This window comes from Apis dorsata, unplaced genomic scaffold, assembly GCF_000469605.1.
Source record: "Apis dorsata unplaced genomic scaffold, Apis dorsata 1.3 scaffold_32, whole genome shotgun sequence".
Lineage (NCBI taxonomy): Eukaryota > Metazoa > Arthropoda > Insecta > Hymenoptera > Apidae > Apis > Apis dorsata.
The window spans coordinates 609,330-634,646 of NW_006263334.1; the positions used below are offsets into that span (position 1 = coordinate 609,330).

The 25,317-nt window shown below is 27.7% G+C and overlaps 6 protein-coding genes across 6 annotated transcripts in view; 4 read left to right on the forward strand and 2 right to left on the reverse strand.

The window, feature by feature from the left end:
* Positions 1 to 780: 780 nt before the first annotated feature.
* LOC116186000 lies at positions 781 to 1,172 on the reverse strand. The gene is made up of 2 exons (XM_031511956.1): positions 1,071 to 1,172; positions 781 to 1,021 (listed from the first exon to the last, which is right to left on the reverse strand). The coding sequence occupies exons 1-2, from the start codon at positions 1,098 to 1,100 to the stop codon at positions 863 to 865; spliced, it is 189 nt and encodes a 62-aa protein (XP_031367816.1). The 5' UTR covers positions 1,101 to 1,172; the 3' UTR covers positions 781 to 862.
* A 2-nt stretch (positions 1,173 to 1,174) lies between these two features.
* Positions 1,175 to 2,158, reverse strand: LOC102679180 (peritrophin-1-like; the record flags this gene model as incomplete). The annotated part of the gene is made up of 2 exons (XM_031511820.1): positions 2,064 to 2,158; positions 1,175 to 1,512 (listed from the first exon to the last, which is right to left on the reverse strand). Coding segments are annotated over exons 1-2 (345 nt in total), but the record flags the coding sequence as incomplete, so codon positions are not given.
* A 1,940-nt stretch (positions 2,159 to 4,098) lies between these two features.
* On the forward strand, positions 4,099 to 10,738 carry LOC102673135 (putative U5 small nuclear ribonucleoprotein 200 kDa helicase). The gene has a single exon (XM_006608239.2). The coding sequence runs from the start codon at positions 4,326 to 4,328 to the stop codon at positions 10,728 to 10,730; it is 6,405 nt and encodes a 2,134-aa protein (XP_006608302.1). The 5' UTR covers positions 4,099 to 4,325; the 3' UTR covers positions 10,731 to 10,738.
* Positions 10,739 to 12,012: 1,274 nt separating this feature from the next.
* Positions 12,013 to 15,034, forward strand: LOC102673272 (flap endonuclease GEN). The gene is made up of 6 exons (XM_006608240.2): positions 12,013 to 12,319; positions 12,427 to 12,703; positions 12,780 to 13,066; positions 13,135 to 13,296; positions 13,401 to 13,566; positions 13,659 to 15,034. The coding sequence occupies exons 1-6, from the start codon at positions 12,162 to 12,164 to the stop codon at positions 14,784 to 14,786; spliced, it is 2,178 nt and encodes a 725-aa protein (XP_006608303.1). The 5' UTR covers positions 12,013 to 12,161; the 3' UTR covers positions 14,787 to 15,034.
* A 3,020-nt stretch (positions 15,035 to 18,054) lies between these two features.
* LOC102679310 (peritrophin-1-like) lies at positions 18,055 to 19,134 on the forward strand. The gene is made up of 2 exons (XM_006608290.2): positions 18,055 to 18,214; positions 18,629 to 19,134. The coding sequence occupies exons 1-2, from the start codon at positions 18,208 to 18,210 to the stop codon at positions 18,925 to 18,927; spliced, it is 306 nt and encodes a 101-aa protein (XP_006608353.1). The 5' UTR covers positions 18,055 to 18,207; the 3' UTR covers positions 18,928 to 19,134.
* A 2,820-nt stretch (positions 19,135 to 21,954) lies between these two features.
* The window catches only part of LOC102675347 (tyramine receptor 1-like), an 81,322-nt gene continuing 77,959 nt past the window's right edge, over positions 21,955 to 25,317 (forward strand). Inside the window, exon 1 of the mRNA XM_031511875.1 lies at positions 21,955 to 22,341. The gene's annotated coding sequence lies outside the window, so the exon portion shown is untranslated. The remainder of the gene's footprint in view (positions 22,342 to 25,317) is intronic.

The window sequence follows — 25,317 nt, forward strand, 5'->3', positions numbered from 1 at the left end:
GTTCTATTGAAATAATAATAATTAAGTGCATACAAAAAGTATAAAATTGTATAAAAATAATTATTAGTGATAATATAATAATAATAATGATAATCTACTGTTAGTTATAATTGTTTTAGAAGAATATATATAAAGATACATATACGTAATATATATACATAAGTAAATATACACATATATAAATATTTTAAAAATCTTATAAAGTCGTCAATAAAATTATATCATATTTAATTGATAAAACTCTGATTCTTCATTGAATTAATATTTTTATTTTTAATTTTATTTTATTATCTAATTTTCTACTATCTTATTTTATTATCTAATGGATAGTTTGTGAGATAAAGTTTAAATATATATATGTTTTATTTATTCGATAAGATTTCATTATATTTTTTTCTTTCCTTTTTACTATAATGTAAAGTATCATTTTTTATACATATTGTATGTATATAATTAAAAGACATTTATTATATATATAATATCATATATAAATCTTTCAATAGTGAAATTAAATGAATGTGTTAAATTTTTTAATATTTTTAATCTCATAAATTTTAACAATAAAAAATTTAATCTAACATTTTAATAACAAATAATAAGTTGTATCAATCAATATTTTTTTTAAATTTAATCTTTCTTTTTCTTATTTTATTATAATATAGAATATAAAACTGAATGAATTTTATAAATTTGAAAAGGTTGGAATGAATAAAAAAAATAAAAATTAAATTTAAAAAAATGCAGTTTTTTATTAAAGTTTAATCAATTTATTTTTTCAACATTTTATATTATCAATACATTTAATATATTTTAGATTTTAGAAATTTCAATTTCAATATAACATTAACAAATTGTGCCAAGATTACTCTTCATCTAAATCATAATCATATTCTTCATTTTCATATTCTTCATTTTCATATTCTTCATTTGATATGTTTTCATTATATTTTTCATAGTATTCTCGTGGAAGAGGCCACCAATTAGGAGAAAAATATGAGTTAGGATAGAATGATGGTAAAGGACGTTTGCATGGTTTCTTTGATGGAGGACGTGGTCTGCATGGTTGTTTTGATGGTCTGCATGGTTTTGATGGATGGCATGGCTTTGGTGGTCGCGGACTGGATGGTGGTGGTGTAGGACGTGGTGTAGGACGTGGTGTAGGACGTGGTTTCGGACTGCTTGTTGGTGGTGGTGGACGTTTAGATGGTACCTGACTTGTCGGTCGATGTTGAGGATCAGGATTTTTTGTGGATGAACTTGGGGGGCGATGTATGCAAGTTGCATTGGGATTTGGATAATCGCATACTCTTAACTCAGGATTGTACTCAAGTCCTGGACTGCATTCCATTAAGAATGGCTTTCCTTCGTTGCATTCATAAAAGGTTGAGCAATCATCTGGATTTGGAAGTAGAATAGCATCTTCTCCATTTTCTTCTGGACATGAAGTTGGTATTTCGGCAGAAACGAAAACTAAAATTGCAGCAAATATTGCTACAAATGCTGCTAATGTTGCTGAAATAGATGTCAGATAATCTTGATTAATGTTAAATTTTGCAATTTATTAAATTAATGTAACATTACAAATTTCGATAGAATTTTTACATAAAATAGGTACATATTATAATATAATGTATGTCTCGTAATGCATAAATGTCTAAAAATTTAAGAAATGATTCTTCCGATCAAATGAAAAGACAAAATAAAAAAATTAAGAATATTAAAATTGCATTTTCAAGTTTGTTTTCTTAATTATTGATAATTAAAAATAAAAAAAAATTCTCGCTTTTTCATAAAAAAAAAGTCATAAATTTTTTTTTCTGAATAAAATTGAATAAAGATCTTCTCATTATGTTTTAACTTTTAACTAATTAAGTTTTTTAACTAGTTAAGTAAAATTTTTAAAAAACTAGAATAGTTTCAAAGAGATAGAATTATTTATTTATAGTGAAAGCGAAATGTATATGAATATATAATGTTTATTTCTTTTGTTAATGACTTACATAGTCATTAATGACTTATAAAAGCATGTATAAATTTATTGCAATTTGTTACAGTTATCTTACCTTTCATTTTCGATGTAAAGATGTAATAAATCTCGTATCGTATTCTTTTCCTAGCTACTATGATACTGTGATTTTATTTCTTGTTCTTTCTTTATATATTCGTTAGAAATTTTTTAAAAGATTATCAACAAGATATAAAATCATTTATCATTCTTAACATATCGATAAGTTAAAAAATAAAAAATTGTACATTGTACATGATTAGTTTATAATTATTAATTGTGACTCATATATTTGTGAATCATAATATTTTTCATTTTTATTATTCTATTTTATTCTTTTTTATATTTTTTATTTATTTTTATGATAAATTTTATAAGTTTGATAAGTTAATATATTTGTAAATAAATAAATAAAGAATAACAAATTTTTTTATATATTAAATTGAAATATAATTTAATTATATATATTTTTATATATATTTTTTATATTTTTAACATATAATATTATTTTTTTTGCTGTTTTTTGATATCGAAAAATAATAATAAAATAAAGAATTCTAATAGGAAAATAAAAACAAAAAATGAAATTGAATTACAAATTTTTAATATTCACTTAAAAAAATTTTTAAGAATCACTTAAAAAAAGATAGGATTTATATGCAATAAAATATTAAAATATTTCTTTTTGATATTAAAATCATAATCATTTCAATTAAGTATTGTTTAATAAATAAAACAAAAATTAAAAATAACAACAATATTATCTTTCTTATCGATTATTTTAAAAAAATTATGAATGCTTTACAAGAATTTCTTGTAATTTATAGATAATTATTTTTTCAGCTTTTCATTGAAGTCATAATATCCATTATAATGAAATTTTATTTTTAATCAATGTAAGTATAAATGTAAAAAGTTATTTAAAATAAATTAAAGATATATGTATGTATATATAACTAATAATATAAGTAATATCGAAAGAAAATAATGACATACTTTTAATCATGACATTTATTTATTTTAATTAATAAATAAATAAATGTGATAAAATTATAATAATTAAATAAATAAAATATAATATAAATAAATAAATTTATAAAATATGTTCTACAATATATTATAAATTATATTATAATTATATATACATAATATATTATTATAACATATATATTATATATATAATATATATATTATAATTATATATACATAATATATTATTATAACATATATATTATATACATAATATATTTATATTTTTAATTAAATAAACATAATAAATTTGATATATGTTAAATATACAAAATGAATATAATTTAATTTGATTCTTTCGAATATATACAATCAAAACTATATAATTATTAGTTATAATTATACGATATAATTATACATTTGTTATAATTTTTACAATACTTTTTCAAAAATATTTGAATTCACGCATGCAAATTTCGTTGTAATCATTTTGTGGTCTAATAATATGTCATATTTTTCATTTATTATTGTTGAAAATTTTACCAATCATTTATATATCATAATGTCATGAATAAAATATGTGTAAAATAAATTATTATATGTATAAATATTGTCTATATGAAAGATTGCCTATAAATGTATTTCCCAGAAAAATTTTTTTGGAAAAAGAGTGAAAAAAAAAATAATATAGTGAATAAAAAATATTATACACTAATTGATTTTTCACTTATTTCAACATTATTAGTTCACAATTATATTATTTTTTTTTATTTTTTCTATCTACAAAGAAACTTTTTTTTGGTAATATTGCCTTAGAAGCACAAAGGTGTAATTTTTTTTCATATACATCAAAGAAGTATAAAAACTTCTATACAAAAATTCAATGGAAAAGACATTACCAAAAGATTTTTCTTTTATTTTTTGTAATTGAATTATCCTGTATTATTCGTTATATTAAGATATATTAAAGAGCAAATAGATTTTTAAATAAATTATTTTAATAAAATAAAAAACATTTTCGTATCTCTTGCAAAAAGTGATTTATGGAAATTAACCTTTAAATTACAACCAATCAGAAAATTCTATTTTCTAATTGGTAAGAAAGATTTCTTTCATGCGTATCAAAGACGCGATAGTTACATTAAAATTATTCGAAGATCGAATAGTAGTAAATTTAATAAAAAAAGTGATAAAGTTACATTTATTAAGTGAAAAAAATATATTATCTGAATAAAAATATTTATAATTTGTAATGTTATATAATTATGTGTGAAAATTATTCTTAGTTTATAAAAAGGAGGTGTAAATAGATAATAATTTGTCTCGTTTTGATTAAAGAAAAAAAATAATTATGGCAGACGCTGCAGCAAGACAGTTGCAATATGAATATAAAGCTAATTCTAATCTTGTATTACAAGCTGATGTAAGATTAATAGAAAGAAGAAGTAGAGATGAAGCTACTGGTGAGGTTATGTCACTTGTTGGCAAACTTGATGGAACGCGAATGGGTGATAGGGCACAACGTACTAAGCCAGGAAAAGCAGAGGAACGAAAAGTTAAACGTCAAAAACGAGATGAAGCTCAATATGATTTTACACGAATGAAAGGTGCAACATTGCTTTCAGAAGGTGTAGATGAAATGGTAGGAATAGTTTATCGTCCTAAAACTCAAGAAACACGACAAACTTATGAAGTATTACTAAGTTTTATTCAAGAAGCCTTAGGTGATCAACCAAGGGATATTCTTTGTGGTGCTGCTGATGAAGTATTGGCAGTTTTGAAGAATGATCGACTTAAGGAAAAAGAAAAGAAAAAAGAAACAGAATTATTATTAGGTCCATTAGCTGAAGAGAGATTTGCATTATTAGTAAATCTTGGAAAAAAAATAACAGATTTTGGAAGTGATGAGAAGACTACTACAAATGAAGAAAATATTGATGAAACATATGGAATTAATGTGCAATTTGAAGAAAGCAGTGAAGAAGATGATGAAGATGTTTATGGAGAAGTTAGAGAAAATGATGACGAAGGTGATGAAGGTGAAGAAGCTAATGATGATAGAGCTATTCATGCAGAAAATTTAGGTGGTGCAGAAGAAATGAAGAAAGAGAAGCCGTTACATCCTTTAGACATAGATGCATATTGGTTACAAAGAAGATTAAGCAGAATATATGATGATGCAATGGTCTCACAAGCAAGAGCTGCAGAAGTACTAGCAGTTTTAAAGGATGCTGGAGATGATCGTGACTGTGAAAATCAATTAGTACTTTTATTAGGATATGATTGCTTTGATTTCATTAAACAACTTAAGAAATATAGACATACAATTGCTTACTGTACTATGTTGGCATCTTCACAGTCTGAATCAGAACGTCAAAAAATTCGAAATAAAATGAATGATGATCCTGTATTAGCAAAAATTTTACGACAGTTAGATACAGGTAAAGGTGATGATGATGCTGATGAAACAATGGAAGCAAGGGCACAACGTAAACGGAGAGAAGAAAATGAAGATACTGGAGGTCCAGGTGGTCAAGTTCAGGGTACAAGAAATCTAATAGATTTAGAAGATCTAATATTTGCACAAGGTAGTCATTTTATGGCAAATAAACGTTGTCAATTACCTGATGGAAGTTTTAGAAAACAGCGTAAAGGATATGAAGAAGTTCATGTACCTGCTTTGAAACCAAAACCATTTGCAGAAAATGAGAAACTTTATCCTATTGATCAATTACCAAAATATGTGCAACCAGCTTTTGAAGGTTTTAAAACATTAAATAGAATTCAAAGTCATTTGTATCAAGCTGCATTAGACAGTGATGAAAATTTATTACTGTGTGCACCAACAGGTGCTGGTAAAACCAATGTTGCTCTTTTGTGTATGATGCGTGAAATTGGAAAACATATAAATGCAGATAGTACAATAAATGCAGATGAATTCAAAATAATTTATGTTGCACCAATGCGTTCTTTAGTACAAGAAATGGTTGGAACTTTCAGTAAAAGATTATCCACATATAATTTAACTGTATCAGAATTAACTGGTGATCATCAATTAACAAGGGAACAGATAGCTGCAACTCAAGTTATTGTATGCACTCCTGAAAAATGGGATATCATAACAAGAAAAGGAGGTGAAAAAACCTTTACTTCATTGGTTAGATTGATTATTATTGATGAAATTCATTTGCTACATGATGAGAGAGGACCAGTTTTAGAAGCTTTAGTTGCTAGGACAATTAGAAATATTGAAACAACACAGGAAGATGTAAGATTAATTGGTCTTTCAGCAACATTACCAAATTATCAAGATGTTGCTGCATTTTTACGTATAAAACCAGAATCTGGTTTATTTTATTTTGATAATAGTTTCAGACCTGTTGCTTTAGAGCAACAATATATAGGTGTAACAGAAAAAAAGGCATTGAAACGTTTTCAAGTAATGAATGAAATTGTATATGAAAAAACAATGGAACATGCTGGGAGGAATCAAGTTCTTGTTTTTGTACATTCGCGGAAAGAAACAGGAAAAACAGCACGTGCTATTAGAGATATGTGTTTGGAAAAAGACACATTAGGACAATTTCTTAGAGAAGGATCTGCATCTATGGAAGTTTTAAGGACAGAAGCTGAACAAGTTAAAAATCAAGAACTTAAAGATTTATTACCTTATGGTTTTGCTATTCATCATGCTGGTATGACAAGAGTAGATAGAACATTAGTTGAAGATCTTTTTGCAGATAGACATATTCAAGTTTTAGTATCCACAGCAACTTTAGCTTGGGGTGTTAATTTACCAGCACATACAGTTATTATTAAAGGAACTCAGGTATATAATCCAGAAAAAGGTAGATGGGTTGAATTAGGTGCTCTAGATGTATTGCAAATGTTAGGCAGAGCTGGTCGTCCACAATATGATACAAAAGGTGAAGGTATTCTTATTACAAATCACAGTGAATTACAATATTATTTATCTTTATTAAATCAACAATTACCTATTGAATCACAATTAATTAGTAAAATGTCAGATATGTTAAATGCAGAAATAGTATTAGGTACTATACAAAATATTAGAGATGCAGTTACTTGGTTAGGATATACTTATTTGTATATTAGAATGCTTCGTTGCCCAAATTTATATGGTATAAGTCAAGATAAAATAAAGGAGGATCCATTATTAGAATTGCACAGAGCAGATCTTATTCATTCTGCTGCAGTGGCATTAGATCGTAGCGGTTTAATTAAATATGATCGAAAATCTGGAAATTTTCAAGCTACTGAACTAGGTCGAATTGCATCACATTATTATTGTACTCATGAAACGATGGCTATATATAATCAATTATTAAAACGTACTTTGAGTGAAATTGAATTATTTAGAGTATTTTCTTTATCTAGTGAATTTAAACACATAAATGTCAGAGAAGAAGAAAAATTGGAATTGCAAAAATTGATGGAGAGAGTACCGATTCCAGTAAAAGAAAGTATAGAAGAGCCAAGTGCAAAAGTTAATGTACTTTTACAAGCATATATCTCTCAATTAAAACTTGAAGGATTTGCTCTTATGTCTGATATGGTATTTGTTACTCAATCTGCATCACGATTAATGAGAGCTATTTTTGAAATTGTTTTATTCCGAGGTTGGGCACAATTAGCAGATAAATGTTTATCTTTATGTAAAATGATAGATCGAAGAATGTGGCAATCAATGTCACCTCTTAGACAATTCAGAAAAATGCCAGAAGAGATTGTAAAAAAAATAGAAAAAAAGAATTTTCCCTGGGAAAGATTATACGATTTAGGGCCTAATGAAATCGGTGAATTGATTAGAGTACCTAAACTTGGTAAAACTATTCATAAATATATTCATCAATTTACAAAATTGGAATTATCGACGCATATTCAACCAATTACCCGTTCTACTTTAAGAGTAGAATTAACTATTACACCAGATTTTCAATGGGATGAAAAAGTGCATGGAGCATCAGAAGCATTTTGGATTTTAGTTGAAGATGTAGATTCTGAAGTTATACTTCATCATGAATATTTTTTACTTAAAGCCAAATATGCAACAGACGAACATTTGATAAAATTTTTTGTTCCTGTATTTGAACCTTTGCCACCACAATATTTTTTACGTGTTGTATCAGATAGATGGATTGGAGCGGAAACTCAATTGCCCGTCAGTTTCCGACATTTAATTCTACCAGAAAAAAATTTACCACCAACTGAATTGCTTGATTTACAACCACTTCCGATTACTGCATTGCGTAATTCAAAATTTGAAAGCATTTATGCAGATAAATTTCCACAGTTTAATCCAATTCAGACACAAGTATTCAATGCTATTTATAATTCAGATGATAATGTTTTTGTTGGAGCACCTACAGGTTCAGGTAAGACAACTATCGCGGAGTTTGCCGTATTACGTTTATTTACTCAGAATCCAGAAGGAAGATGTGTATATATGGTTAGTAAAGAAGCCTTAGCAGAATTAGTATACATGGATTGGTCAGCAAAATTTAATCAACAATTAGGCAGAAAAGTAGTTCTTTTGACTGGTGAAACAGGAACAGATTTAAAATTGCTTGCAAAGGGACAAATTATAATCACAACTGCGGATAAGTGGGATGTATTATCACGAAGATGGAAACAAAGAAAAAATGTACAAAACATTCAACTTTTTATTGTTGATGAGCTTCAATTAATAGGTGGTGAAGAAGGGCCTGTATTAGAAGTTGCATGTTCAAGAGCTCGATATATCTCTTCACAACTGGATAAACCAACCAGAATTATAGCATTATCAGCTTCACTTGCTGATGCAAAAGATGCTGCGCAATGGTTAGGTGCACCTGCTGCTGCAACTTTTAATTTTCATCCATCTGTTAGACCTGTACCTTTAGAGTTACATGTACAAGGAATAAATATTACCCATAATGCATCTAGATTAGCTGCTATGGCAAAGCCAGTATATAATGCAATACTTAGACATGCTTCCCATAAACCAGTTATTGTTTTTGTACCTACTCGTCGTCAAGCCCGATTAACAGCCATAGATTTATTAACATTCACTGCAGCTGAAGGACAACCTTCTCGATTTTTTCATGCAGAAGAAGCTGATATTAAACCATTTTTAGATAGAATGACAGATAAAACATTGAAGGAAACATTATCTCAAGGTGTTGCGTATCTTCACGAAGGACTATCTGTTGATGATCGACATCTTGTTGAGCAACTTTTCGACAGCGGTGCAATTCAAATAGCAGTTGCTACAAGAGATCTTTGTTGGGGTTTATCTATTAGCTCCCATCTTGTTGTTGTCATGGATACTCAATGTTATAATGGAAAAACACATGCTTATGAAGATTATCCTATTACAGATGTTTTACAAATGGTAGCACGTGCAAATCGTCCGTTGGAAGATGATGATGCTAAATGTGTCCTTCTTTGTCAAAGTTCAAAGAAAGACTTTTTCAAAAAATTTTTGAATGAACCTTTGCCTGTAGAAAGTCATTTGGATCATAGATTGCATGATCATTTCAATGCAGAAATTGTGACTAAAACAATCGAAAATAAACAAGATGCAGTTGATTATCTTACATGGACATTCTTATATAGACGACTTACACAAAATCCAAATTATTATGGATTACAAGGTGTTACTCACAGGCATTTATCTGATCACTTATCTGAATTAGTCGAAAGCACATTAAGTGATTTAGAACAAGCAAAATGTGTTGCTGTAGAAGATGAAATGGACACTTTACCTTTAAATCTTGGAATGATTGCAGCATATTATTATATTAATTATGCAACAATTGAATTATTTAGTCTATCTTTAAATAATAAAACTAAAATCAGAGGTTTATTGGAAATTATTTCAGCCGCTGCTGAATATGAAACTGTTCCAGTTCGACAACGTGAAGAAAATTTATTAAGAAGCTTAGCAACACGACTTCCACATGCACCTCAAGCTTCAAGAATGGCTGATCCTCATGTAAAAGCACAACTTTTATTGCAAGCACATTTATCCAGAATACAACTTGGTCCAGAACTTCAAAAAGATACAGAATTAGTATTAAGTAAAGCTATAAGATTAATACAAGCTTGTGTTGATGTTCTCAGTTCATCTGGTTGGCTAGCTCCTGCTGTGGCTGCTATGGAATTAGCACAAATGGTTACACAAGCAATGTGGTCTAAGGATTCTTATCTCAAACAATTACCACATTTTACAGCTGAAACTATTAAACGTTGTACAGATAAAGGTGTAGAAACAGTGTTTGATGTAATGGAACTAGAAGATGATGATAGAAATCGTCTTTTACAATTATCTGAGACCCAAATGGCAGATGTTGCTAAATTTTGTAATCGTTATCCTAACATAGAAATGTCTTATGAAGTTCAAGATAAAGATAAATTACGCAGTGGTGGAACAGTAAATGTCATTGTACAGCTTGAAAGAGAAGATGAAGTTACAGGTCCAGTTGTGGCACCTTTCTTCCCACAAAAACGTGAAGAAGGATGGTGGGTTGTTATTGGTGATCCAAAGACTAATTCTTTGTTATCTATTAAAAGATTAACATTACAACAAAAGGCAAAGGTTAAACTCGATTTTGTAGCACCTGCTCCTGGTCAACATTCCTATACTCTATATTTTATGAGTGATGCTTATTTAGGTTGCGATCAAGAATACAAATTTACTATTAATGTAGATGAATATGAATCAGATGTCAGTTCAGGATCAGAATCTGATTAAGAAAAAAAGAACTAACTTTTTTAGAAATGAAAAAAATAACTTAATTTTTTAAATAATTTTTAAATATCATATATTATCTTATTATTTCATATTTTATCTTATTATCTAGAATTTCTATGAAATCATAAAGAAAATTTTCCGAATTTTATATCATCATCTTCTATATATTTGTTTTTTGAAAAAAAATTATGTCATCATTAAATATCATATTTTATATAAAAAAAATAGCATTCATTTTGCAGTGAATTTATTTGTATCTACTTATAGTATTGTAAAATATTGTAAAATAGTAAAATATATAAAACTAGTCTGAAACTGATTCTTTTGATGTCAAATAAATAACAAAGTGTAATGTTTATTGAATGTCTTTTGTTAATAAAAAAATATACTTTTTACATTCATAACAAGTTTGTTTTGATTTATAAAATATCTTAAAAAATGTATTTAAGTAAAATGTTTTTTAGTATGTAGTTGTTAACATTATTAGATATATTAAAAATGTTTATAATATAAAATATCTATATTGTTTAGGTTATACAAATATAAAAAAACATATATATATATATATATAAATTGGTTTTTCTATCTAATGATTCCTTAACATTATTATTTTGATGTTATGATAGTAACAAATGTTGAAAAAAACATAGATAATTGATAATTGATAATAATTGTGACGTGATAATTTATGAATAATTTGGATAATTTGGCGCCATTTAAGAAAAAGAAAAGTGGGAAAAGGATAAAGATAGAGTAAAAATTCGACAATCAACATTATCTTCAAAATGTCATAAATAAAACAAAATAAACAAATTGTAAGAAAAAGATAGAGATTGAATAGAATTGAATAATTAACTTTCAATGTCATCTTTTAAAAATTGAATGATATTTTTAAATTTTCTTTAAATAATTTTTATAGAAGTCTTCAAAAGAAATTGATCCTCAATTTTTGTTTTATTTCTAACTTTGAAGAAGTATTTTTGGCATTCAAAAGATGGCGCTAATGTTCAATTCTTATTCTATTTCTATCCTTTTCTTACTATTTACTTTTTTACTTCTTTTGTGTGTTCATTTGCAGATTCTTGAGATGGCGCTGATTTCAATATTTTTATCTAACTATTTGTTTTTTTTTTTGTCTGTATTTAGTTGATATTCATACTTCTGAAAATTTATATTTTCAAAAAACATAAAGAATAAAAATTATAAATAATAATATAATAATTTTATGTTATAATACGAGAAAAAGTTTTATTTAAAAAAACTAATTTATATTTTACAAAAATAAAATTCAATTTAATGTTAATAGGGATTTATATGTGGACCAAATAGGGATTTATTTTCATTTCTTGTATATAACATCATTTAACTCTAGAAAACAGAAAAAGTTCGTTATGAAGATTTGTTTACAAACTCTAATTTAAAGTTATAAAAATGGGAGTAAAAGATCTTTGGAATATTTTATCTCCTTTATGCGAGAGAAAACCATTATTTGAACTCCAAGGGAAAACGATAGCTATTGATCTCAGTTGTTGGGTTGTAGATAGTCAAACAATAGTTGATCATTATGTTCAACCAAAAATGTATCTTAGGTTTGTGAGTTTTCATATTTCAAGTTCAAGATATTTATTATTCTTTTAAATTTAGAATTAAATAAAATTAAATAATAAATTAATTAATTAAAAAGTAATTATTATAGGAATCTTTATTTTCGTACAATATTTCTCCTTATGCAAGGAATATCACCGGTATTTGTGTTAGAAGGAAAAGCACCTATACTGAAATATAATACAATTGCTAAAAGAAATGATATTCGTTCTGGTTTTCAAGAGAAAAAATCAATTCAAAAGAAAGGAAGAACACAATTTAAAAAAATCCTCAATGAATGCAAAGAAATGCTTGAATATATGGGTTTAGCATGTGTGCAAGGACATGGGGAAGCAGAAGCAATGTGTGCATATTTAAATGAAGATGGGGTAATATTATATTTTTCTGCATATTTCATAGAATATGAATTATGATTAATTTTTATTTGCATATATGTTTATATAGCTTGTTGATGGATGCATAAGCCAAGATAGTGATTGTTTTTTATATGGAGCCAAAGTAGTTTATAGAAATTTTTGTACAAGTGCCCAAGGAAATCGTGGAGGTACAGGAGGTGCTGTAGATGAATATAGACTAGAAAAAATAGAGAAAGTATTGCAACTAGGAAGGAATAAAATGATAGTGTTAGCTTTATTATGTGGCTGTGACTATGATGATGGATTGAATGGAGTTGGCAAGGAAGCTGCTATGAAGCTTTTTAAAATTGTAGAAAATAAAGATATTATTGAACGGTATAAAATATAAATTAAAATATATTGAAATATATTATATAAGAATATGATATTAATTTTTCTTTTAGAATAAAAAGTTGGAAAACTGATACTACTTTAGATCATAAGGAAGCAGAATTATTGAATTCAAACTTATGTTCATCTTGTGGACATAGTGGTAAAATTCAAAAGCATACAAAATCAGGTTGTATAGATTGTGGTACAGTTATAAAGTGTAGTAATTCTTACAGGTAATTTATAGCATTAGTTTAACTTTTTGTAATATTAATTAAATATATATATATGTTATAATACATATATATGTATATTATTTATTTTGTTATATCTTTTTTAGGGAAAAAAAAGCATTATTATTAAATGAAATTACTTTACGAAAAAAAGCACTTCTTGTTGAAAATTTTCCAAATCAGGAATTAATAGATGAATATCTTCTTAGGAAAGATCCAGTACCTAAGAAAATAGATATTCAATGGAAACAACCACATGTGAATGAATTCATAGTAAGTTTTTATATATAACTTTATATAAAACTTTATAATATTTTAATCATATATATATTTTTATGTTTATATTATGAATTTATTTATATTAGGCTTTCATGGAACGACATTTATCATGGGAACCACATTATGCATTTGAAAAAATATTTCCTTTAGCAACTCGCTGGCAATTAGTACATCTTCCAAATATTTCTCTTGAAAATCGTTTAGTAATACCTGATTTATACATACCTAAAGCAATAAAAAAAATTCGAAATATTAGGAGTGTTGCGAGTTATGAAATTATTTGGAAAACTGATCATAGTACAATAGAAAAAATTAAAGAGTATATGGCATTAGATAATGAAAGTGATGAGATTAATGTAGATATTTTATCGGAATTAACAAGTATTGAACCACAGAATGCTGTACAGAAATGTTATCCAGAATTAGTTGAAATATTTGAAAATGCAAGAAATGCGAAAGTAAAAAAGCGTCAACCTAAAAATAAAATGAAAAATATTACAGATGGTAACGATGGTAAACGTAAAGCAGAAAAGAGACGTCAGAAAAAAACTGAAAAAATATTAACAAATGTAGAAAATAATAGAAAAATTGATGATTTCATTATGAAAGATAATCCTACATCATTAGAAGAATCTTTTAGAAGGATGAGTATTACACCGAAAAGATCTAAAATGTTAGATTGTCCACAAGAAAAGAAAAATCAAGAAAAAAATGATAAAATAAAACGTGGTTCACAATTTAATAAAATATTGCAATTAGAAAATATGAATTCAAAATTAAATAATACGTTGGATAGGATGTTTAATGAACTTTCACCAGATGATTTCATCAGTGATAATGATCATGATTTAAACATGTCAGAAATAATTGACAATATATGTAGTCGAAAAATTTTTCAATATAATATTAAAGAAAATATGCATATACCTATAGATGAAAATAATTTATGTGAAAAAGATGCTGAAATTTTAAAAATAATTGATAATGTAAATAATTTTCAATCGGAATTTAAAGAATATTCAAAAAATAATGTAGATTGTGATCAAATAGATGAATTTGCCGATATAAATGAATCTTACATTCCTCTTAATCAAAGAATAAATTACAAAGAAACAGTATTTCAAAATACTTCTACACCAATAAATGCTAGATTTAGTCTTGGATTTGATGCTCTCATGGATGATACTGATTCGAAAAATCAATTTGTCACATAATATACACATAGTATCACATTTTTATGCAATTGACGTTCATAATATATTAAAATAATTTTATAATATTGTGTAATAAAATAAGTCAATCATCGATTCACAGCTGATCAATAGTGATTACAGTTATTTCTATATATTATGTATGAGAAGACTGTAGAGAAAGACTTTGTCACAAATGTACAAATACATAAAAAATACAAAAAAACATATATGCGACATGATAATAAAATATAGAAAAAAGAATGGAAAAATCTTGTTATAATAAATAATCGAATTGATTTTTTTCTTTTATATTTCTTTAACATAGTTAAGTAAGTATCGATATTTTTTTTTTATATTTTTATATTTATATTTTTATAGCAAAATAAATATGATAAATAATATCATCTTTTAGTTTCCTAATGAAGAATTTTGATCTCGTTCATTCTGTATTCTAAATCGATCGATTTTAATTGTTTAATTATTATTAAATTATTTCATTGAACTTTATTGAATTCTGAACTAAATTGTTCTTCTATCTTCTAAAGAAAATATATATAAAATAATAATTAAGACTATTAGATATAAGCATTCTTAGGCAATGACAATCTTATACTGCAATCAATATACTTCATAGGTATACTGCAATCAATATTTTGTTATTTACATGGATTTTGATCAATTGATCGAAAACGGCTGACTATTGGAATTTAAATTTTAACCATTTATGTACATAAAGTATTATATATATATATATTTATATATAGGTATTTTATATTTTTAGATAACTAATTTGTTACTATTTTGTATATTGTCTTCTAGAAAAAATATTTATTTATATATTTATAAATATTAAGTTTAAATATAAATGTGTATTTATACAAAATATATATGATAATAATAAAAAAATGAAAAAAAATAATCATTATATTTCCATTACTTAAAATAAATAATTCTGATGAAGGGGAAAAAGAAAGAAAAAAATGTAAATGAATTCATTTGTAAAAAATGCATAATATTAATTTTGCTAAATTATTTTGGAAGAGAAATAAGATCTACTGCTTTCTTATAATAAATAAATTTTTTTTATATCATCCAAATGACAAACTTTTTTTATATGAATGAACATGTCTCTATCTATTTTCTTTATCTACATGCATTCTAGAAAAATTTCATAATATATTTCATAACATGAATAGTTAACAAATTTTACGATCATTTTACGATATCTATCAATCAATTAATCTAATGGAAAATAATAATAATATTTTTTTAATTTTTTTAATTTTTTTTTTTATAAAAAATATTCAATTCGAATATTCAGATCAATGATTAAAGACACTAATAAACCAAAAGACGAATTATATAAAGATAAATATAACATAATCTCAAATTGATCTAAATTTGATCTTAAACATTAGAATCTAAATCTAATCTAAATTCTATACCGTATTTTTCTAAATCATTATTTTAGAATATATATATTTTTCATATAATGCGAATATCAATATTATTTATTTATATATATCTATTGCGTTTACATATCTATTCGCTTAAAAAAAAAAAAAAAAAAAAACAGACAAGCAAGAAATAAAGAAACAAGAGAGTATTGATTGATTATTTTTTAGGTACTATATATGGTTCCGTTTATTAATAGTGTTATCCATCGTGCACCATTCATATGTTGTTTCATTCGTTATTTTGAAAAGTGAACTAAATTTGATGAGTTTTTTGAAAATAGAAATTATTGTGCTATGTAAATTCTAAATAAAAAAAAAGTATTTAAAAATCACAAAGAATGATAAAAATAAATCATTTTCCGATTTTAATCAATTATCAAATATTTAGACAATTGACAGATTAAAATATCAAAAAATTTAATATAATGAAAAAAAAAATTATGAAATATTATATCTACATTACACTTAAATAAAATGTACAAATAAAAAAAATAAACAAATTAAGTCATGTGAAAATATTATCACATGTTAAACAATTGGAATAATTTTTAAAAAAGAATGATGAAATATTATGAATTTGTTAATCATAATATTGATAATTGGACATCAAGTATCATGATAAAAGAAAAAGAAAAAAGAAAAGACTTTAAAGACGAATGGTACGTAGATTAAATGAAATTAAACATAATAATCGTAATTGAAACATCTTTTAGGTTGCTATTGTATTTTCCTTAATTTTTCTTCGATCGAAATCACCAATTTCGTTTGTTGCATTATTGTACTAGCTACATTTATCCCACTTATATCATAAATTTATCATGGATTTTCTTAAAAATTGGCGACAATATGAGCGAGAAATTATTTAAGATCATCCTACAATTTTCATTATGAATACATATTTAGCTGAGTTTAAAGCATTCTTCATGGTTTTCTATTTTTCAAGAGAAATATTGAAATAGAAATTAATGTTATGTACACATTACTATTTATTTTTTAATTGGATTTTTGCTTTTGTTTATTAAAAATAAAATGAAACAAAATCATCTATTTCAACGTGAATAAATAAATTTTTGCAATAAGTAGCTGTTAATTTAGATTATTCTTTCGATTTGTAATTGAGGATTTCGAAATATTAAGTTATCGGGTTATAATATATGAGAAATTATTTTTTTTCTATATTGAAAACAAGTAAAAGTAGCCTTTTTCAATTCTTGTTCAATTCTTTTGATTGATAGTGTTTTTCCATGGTTAATTTTTGTGAAATTAATTTCAATGAGTCATCAAAGATTTTAGCGGCAGGATTGAATCTGATATTTTTTGTAATAATTTTTAATTACATTTTAACGTTTGAAAAATTTATAAAATTTTTTTTTTTACTAAAACATACCACTTTTCCTCTTTCTTTCTCTCCCTAATATTAATCGAAAATTCTTACTTATCAAATCTGCAATTAAAGAGTTGCAATTAATAATTTTTATTTAATAGTAATTTATTACAGTGAAAATCATCTTCTGTTAAAAAATAATTTATCACAGTGAATTCTTATCGATATCTTATTTGTTCTTGTCGATATCAAAACAATAATATCGGTAGATAAACTATCAATTAATAGGAAATGCAATAAAATAACATGAAATAATAATTATAAGTGATTTATTTAAATCCAATTAAGTTTGTAACATTCGCGTTATTATATTGTTTAAATTGATATTATGTTAAAAACATTATACAGAGTATACTAAGAGCTATTAGAGAATAAATAAGATAAAGAAAACCTGTCTATGATAGTTCGAAGAACATTGGTCACCGTTGTTATTACTTATCAGATGTTAATAAAAATGTCGATAAGTGATTGCAACATGTAACGATAAATTATGAAAAAAAAAAAATTGACGAAAAATATAAAAGAAGAAAGATATCGATATTGTTAAACAATCACGTTGCACGCTGTTACGAACAGGTTACGATTAATATCTGATTCAAAGATGAAAGGTAAACTTATTTTTTATTTAATAACATTCAACTATAATTTTCTGTTTGTCAATAATATAATATTTCACTTTGTATATTTGATTAAATCTGTATGCATGTTTACAAAACGTATTTTCTCGTTATTTTTTTTTTCTTCTCAATGGCAGATATTAATTTTCGATGAATAAATTAATTAAAAAACAATTATAGAAAAATTCGAACGAAATTCAAAATGTGTTTCGACAACACTTGCACTGTACTCTTATGCAAAGGCAAACTCTTTTTTTATCTTTCATATTTTTTTGGTTGAAAAATTGATGACGCGATCAAAGAATAGGAAACCTGCTTGACCTGTATATCGAATCTTTGCCTCTCGAATCTTTTAAAAATTACCACACCAGCATTATGTGACATCAAACAAAATTATTTTTTCAGCGATACTTGCGCTAGCTCTTGCTACTGTTTCGATAGCCCTTGTTTCCGCAACTCCACCACCTACATGTCCGCCGAATGAAGTCGAAGACGAAGTGATCCTACTTCCGAATCCAGATGATTGTGCATCTTACTATGCTTGCAACAGAGGAACCCCGTTTTTGATGAAATGTTATCCAGGACTTGAATTCAATGCCGAGTTACAGATTTGCGATTGGCCAGAAAAGGCGCACTGCCAAGTAACCCCGGAACCATCTTCAAGCAAACCCGAGTCATCGTCCAGTGTTAAACCTGACGAATAAAGAAACGAGCTAAATAAAGAATCCAAGCCAACAATCTAAACAATCATTGGAGCGTTCTATATATAATAATTAATAAATAAATTATGTGCATTATTATTTATGTGGAATATCTTTCAAAAACTAGCGGTTAGAATTTTGTTAGAAAGTTGTTAAGTAACGAGTGTAAAGATTCGTTGATATGTTAAATATAATTAAATTATTATAAATCTATAAATTTCTTCGTTTTAATCCTTCGTTTAATCCTAATCCTAATAATATTTTGAATAACGATTTAATCCATATGGATCAAATTATTACACCAATCTCTTTAGATTATAATTGGATATTAATAATAAAATTGCTCAATCTGGATTCGAGTTAAATAGTGAAAAACGATTATTCGATGAGAAAAAAAGAATGAGAGACGAATAGTTTTATAATAATTGCTATGGATGCACGATTTCGATCGAAAATTATTTAAAGAGAAAAAGATTTTATTCTCGAGATCCATTAAAGTATCTTCGAAAGTTCGGTTTACGTTTCACGGAATACGAGACGTTTAAAACTTTTTCGAATAGCAATCAATGAACTTTTTGCTTTCTTTCTTCGACAATTTTCGAAGATAGTTATGAAAGTATATAAAAGATTGAGTTTATATATGTATATATATAAAGACGCGATCTTGGATATTTGTGCCTGAATCTGGGTATCAATCTGAACACGATTTCCCTTTTTGAATCGCTGCATAGTGCGACGATGATCAGCTCAATGTAAATAAGGCACAAAGGCATAAGGCAATCAAATCATTTCTAATAAAAAATAAATAAAATTTAAACATAAGTAATATATTTTCTTGAGTTTGTGGATAAAAATTGTGATACGTGAACGAATAATCTACGTGAGAATTTTCCAACAACTGTTTTCCATGTTATCGTAATTTAAAATAGAAGACGAATTCAAGAGATCGCGTTTGAACAATATTATAAATACAATTAAATAAAATATAGTATCATTGTCTATGCTAATTAATAATAACGATCTATATATTTCCTAACATTTTACCTGCAAAATTCTTTGTTCTATTTATATTTCATTTCTCTCGATTGAAACCTATTACCAGTTGCCGTACATGGTAAATAAAAGTGATCTCGTTCGAGAGATCGCGTTCGACTCGTTTATACACATATACTGGCGTGCCAATGCTGAACGTGAAATTTTAGAGGTGTAATTATGCACGTGCACGTGCAGCAATGTCAATATTCGTGGCATAGTTGATCACACAATTTCGAGTTAGTGATTTTCAAATTACCGTCCAGATCCAGTAATTAAATCGAGTTACTGTTTAATATGACAAATTTTTTTCTCACAAATTGTAACTACCTTTCACGTGATAAATACGAAAACTTTTACGAAAACTTTTTGTGGTTTGAGAGAGTAGAGGTGTAAATCGATTTTTGGAAAAAAAAAAAAAAACGAACAAAATTTTCTTAACAAAGAAGAAAAGTTTGGAACTTTAAAATTGTTGAATACAAATTTTGTAAAAACTCTTTGACGAACAAATTAATGCGATCTTCCAGGATCATGTTCCAAGACTTTCAAATCACTAATTTTTTCTTTCTTCAAAATTGAATTTCTTTCTATACATTCATATCGATTTTTACTTTGATTATTATCTAGTGTAATGTAATAAAATTTTAATTATATATTACAACGTAAAATTGAATAATCAAAAGACAAATTTGTCTACCTATTTAGAAATAAAGAAGAAGATTGAAAGTATTATCATTAACGGATAAGCTAAACATTTGAGAAATGTGCAAAATCTATTTTGCAACCTTGGAACATCTAACTGTAACGTGTAGAAAATTTTAGAAATCAAATTCTTAGAATAAGAATTATTCGTTCATTTACATCGTGAACCTTCTTCAACGATCATCGACACAATTATACATCCTTCACACGTTTAATCCAAAATATTAAAAAAGGGGACAATTTCTTTTCTTCGCAAAATAAAATCCTGCGAATCATCTTTTCATCTCACTCGCAAAATTAACTCTCACGAGAGGACGAGATTCAAATGGAAAGGAAATAAAACAAGAAACCTCCTCTCTATATATATAAACTTAACACACGCATTCGAAGAATAATGAACGCGAAGGGAGAGCGTATAGCTGGACCGTGACGATAGCATTAAATTCATTCGATCCACCCTCTCCTCGACGACAATGTCTCAATGACAATTACTTTCCACGGACGGTGTTCAATTCACCGAAACGCGCATACACGCTCGCCGCCTGTTCAACCGCGAGCCAAACCCCCTCTCCCCATTTCCCTATTTCTGGGACTCGAAACTTTTCTCCTCAAAAGAGAAAACGCTCTGCCCCCCGATAATCCGAGCATCCAATAATCGTACACAATAATCCGATAGATCCGGTTCCATTGGCGGCTGTCGTCGATGGGGAGGAAAAAAAAAAAAAACCAGACTCAACTCGGACGAGATGGAGAAGGAAGGATTTTCCAAACTTTTCGAGAAGTTTTTTTTCGAAAATCGTGGTCGAGGCAAATATGCGTGTTCCAATGTGTGCTTACACAATTTTGCAGTGGAGTGTGTGTGCACACACAGAGAGAGAGAGAGAGAGAGAGAGAGAGGTGTCTGTATTAGAACGGGGGCGGTTCGGGGAGGGTCGATGGGGGTGGTTACCGGGATTTTCAGTACGCGCGCGATCGCCGTGCCGAAAACACGGCCACAGCGACGTGTTCCGCTCGCGCGACTTCTCGGGGGACGGGGACGTTTCGCCTGTCCTCTCTTGTTGACGAAAAAAAAGGAGAAGTAAGCTTCCTTTAACACAGGTGGTGAGATAAAAATTAATGAAGAACGTACTTGTGATGGATCGTTCGTTTCGGATTCGCGCTTCGTGGTGAATCTATCGGTGAACCCTTACGCGAGTTGAATGAACGAATGAATCAAAATCGGTGAACGATAACGCGAAATATATATATATATATATTTTTATACAAACGTATAAAAGAAAGGATTATGGATTATGGACGATCGTGATATATCGGGAAATAATAGTGGAAAAAGATCTCGGAAGTGGTGAAGGAGCAAATGATCGAAGGATCATTATTTTCATTATCGTATTGGTGGATCTATCGAAGATTCAATGCCGTTCGAAAACGAGGCAGAACGAAGTAAAAACGAAGTGACGATGAACGAACGTTATCTTATAATGTCGTATCGCGTAATCGACGAGCGAAAATCGTAAATAAATCGGCGAGCGACGGAAGATTTGCCCCGGAAGATTAGCTCTCTCTTTCTCTTTCTCTTTCTCTCTCTCTCTCTCTCTCTCTCGTCTTTTCCAAACGACGATGCCCGGTTGCACGCGGAATGCCTGTGAAGAGAAACCGAGAGGCGGGGGAGAAGCTGTGAATTAGGTAGGTAGGAGAAGGTTTGGAGATTTTGGAGATTTTGGAGGATAGAAGATGAAAGAAAAATCTGCTTTTTTTTTTCGCTGCGGATGGACAAGGTTCCCGTTCCTCCGGGATGAAATGAATTTTCAAGATGACGAATTTGCAATTGCGATTTGCTCTTTTGTCCTAAAGAGGGATGGGGGATGATGTTTTTTTTCGCGATGGAGCATTGTGCGCGCACAATTGTCGTCGAAAATCTGCGATACACGGCAGGTACACCGTGTCGCCGGTGTGCTAAATCCGCGATCGATTTAATCTCGAAGGCGCGATACGATTTCGTTTCACCCCCGTTTCGGAAATTCTGCAGGGAAAGTCCGGTTACAACAAGCTGGCGTTACATTGGGTTATCGTTTGGTTAATTGATGAAATTCGAAGAGTTTTTTTCGATCTTTAAGGGGGATGAAGGACAATAATGGGTATTATTGCCTCGAAACTTTACCTCGCCCCTCCAACCCCCTTGTTATCTTTTCGTGCGTGTTTCGAGTTGGAATCGATATCCGGTTTCATTGGTCGGGTTTCGATTCCGATACGGCGCGTTATCGATGGATTATAGAAGTGATACGATAGATAAAAATCAAATGCAACTGATTGAGGTGTGGTATTTTTTTTTTCCCTTTCTTTTCTTTTTTTTCTTCTTCTCGAAAGAAAAGGAGAATCTTGTAAAATTCGATACGAAAACGATACGAGAATGAGATGTAAAAGCTGGTTTTAAGATAGAGGCATAAGATAGGTTTATTTTGCCGATTTTATCATCTCAATCAATGTTGAGGAATTATTTGATCAAATTTTACGATAAATGTTATTTAATTGACGCGTAATAAGACAGGTTTGACGATTAAAACAGATATTTGATCGTCAATCGGATTAAGGATCGAGTTATTTAGTTATAATCATCGTAATTACGATCGGTTATAATGATACGTTCTCTCGTTTATTTGAATCTAAGCTTGTGTTTTAACGATTTAACAATTTGCTTTAATCGTTTCATTATCGGGATACGATATATTGCAATACTTTTCAAAATGAGAAATTCAAATATTTAACGTATTGATAAGATTTACATCACAAATTAATTGTATTTCGCGTAATTAATATTAATATTATTGTTATATACAGTTTGCATTCGATGGTAATTTACGAGATGTCGAAATTATCCGTAAAATCGATGAAATGATTAGTTAATTCAACGTATGTATATTTGTATTTAATAATTATCCAATGTAATTGTCTAGTAATTTATTAAAAAGTTTGCAAGTAAATATGATTCTTGAAATAAGTAAACGTTTGTTATTATTAAGAATCTTCCAAGCTAAAAGATCTCGAGTTTTTTCAACAATAATGAGATAAGAAAATTCTAACTCTTGCAGTTAAGCAAATAGTACACTCGTGGGATTTTAGTGCGTATATAATAAATTAGCATCTTTATCTCAGAGTTTTGTCACATTAACATAAAAGAAATCGATGATATATATCGTATCACCAAGAATTATTAAGTATTTCCGATATTTGTTAATATTATGTCGTAACATACTTGTCAATTCAAATGATAAACAAGAAGTTTAATTTCCTGTCTATCAAGTTTCTATTATTAATAAAAAAAAAAAAGAAAATTAATAATTTCTTTTCTTCTAATCTTTTTAAGTGTTATTGAAGACGATAGCGGGAATTAAAAATATAAAGAATCACTAAAAGTGTTTAACAACTGATAAAACACTTCTATCGACTTTCTTTAATGGATTTAATATCTCGAAGAGGAAGAAACTTCTCTACTCCTCTTTTCTTGAGTTTCATATTTTTTCAAATTTTATTATTTTATTTAATAATGAAATATAGATAAAATACATTAGTTTCACGAATTCGATTCGTTCTTAACTTTTGAACGGGTGAGAAATAAAATATATTCTTTCTAGAAGTGTTACTATTTCATTTTTTCTAGGGCCATTATTGTTTTATCTTTTTCACAGACTCTTTGGAGCCTATGAAGGAGATATAAATTGTTCACAATATCTTAATTGCGTTATTTTTTTTACGTATTTTTTTTTTACTTTTTTACGACACAAATTACTTTCCACGTCGAAATTATATTCGGGTGTAATATTATTACGATCGTTTGAAAATTGGCGCCATCTTTTCTCCTTCGTTTACAAAGCATCATCGTTTCAAAAATAGAAAGAAATTTTTTAATTATCCATGAAATCGTTTGAACATCGATTCTTATGAAAAAAATTAATATTGATAAAAAATTTCTCAAAGAAGAAAATGATGTTCCATTAAAACTAAAATACACCTTTACTGCATTCATAAGTTGGCAACCACTGAACTACAATATCGGTGGAAATCATCCATTACCAAGTATCGTTAGATGACAAAGATGGCGGGTTTTCGATTTAAAATGTGAAAAATTTGACGATCAAGCGAAACCGTACAAAGACAATAAAACGAAGCGGATTTCACTCGCTCGAGACACGCCAGATGTTCGATGATATTACTACATCTTGATAACAAAGGGATTTCTTTTATCAGCGCGATTTCGCCCACTGGCGTTGCGCCAGGAAACGATACTTTCGAAATGTCTCGTTAAATTCACTATGAGTACTTATTGTTAGTGTCCACGAAGATTTGCGAAGATTAAAAAAGATTATCGTTCTCCTTTCTTTTTTTTATTTCTTTTACCGTACAAAATCGAGTTTTGTGTATACTGAGTATTGTAAATTGTAAATATCTTTTCAAACAATCGGAACAAGATAATGGAAATCTAATATTAATGCCACTTGTCTCGTTAAATTCATCGTAATTAGATACTTATTCAGAATATTATCGTTCTTCTTTTATTTTATTTCTTTACTATACAAAATTGCACATGTATAAAAACTGTTATGAATTGTAAGTATCTTTTCAGAGAATCATTAGAAATCTGATACTAATGCTACTTATCTCGTT

Bases quoted from the DNA above. Each gene is read 5' to 3' on its own strand.
- LOC116186000 (XM_031511956.1), bottom strand. From the start codon at position 1,100: ATGCCATCCATCAAAACCATGCAGACCATC. The intron at 1,022-1,070 runs AAAACAACCATG...CCATGCAAACGT, and splicing joins TCAAAACCATGCAGACCATC to CCTTTACCATCATTCTATCC.
- LOC102673135 (XM_006608239.2), top strand. From the start codon at position 4,326: ATGGCAGACGCTGCAGCAAGACAGTTGCAATATGAATATAAAGCTAAT.
- LOC102673272 (XM_006608240.2), top strand. From the start codon at position 12,162: ATGGGAGTAAAAGATCTTTGGAATATTTTATCTCCTTTATGCGAGAGA. The intron at 13,297-13,400 runs GTAATTTATAGC...TATCTTTTTTAG, and splicing joins AAGTGTAGTAATTCTTACAG to GGAAAAAAAAGCATTATTAT. The intron at 13,567-13,658 runs GTAAGTTTTTAT...TATTTATATTAG, and splicing joins CACATGTGAATGAATTCATA to GCTTTCATGGAACGACATTT.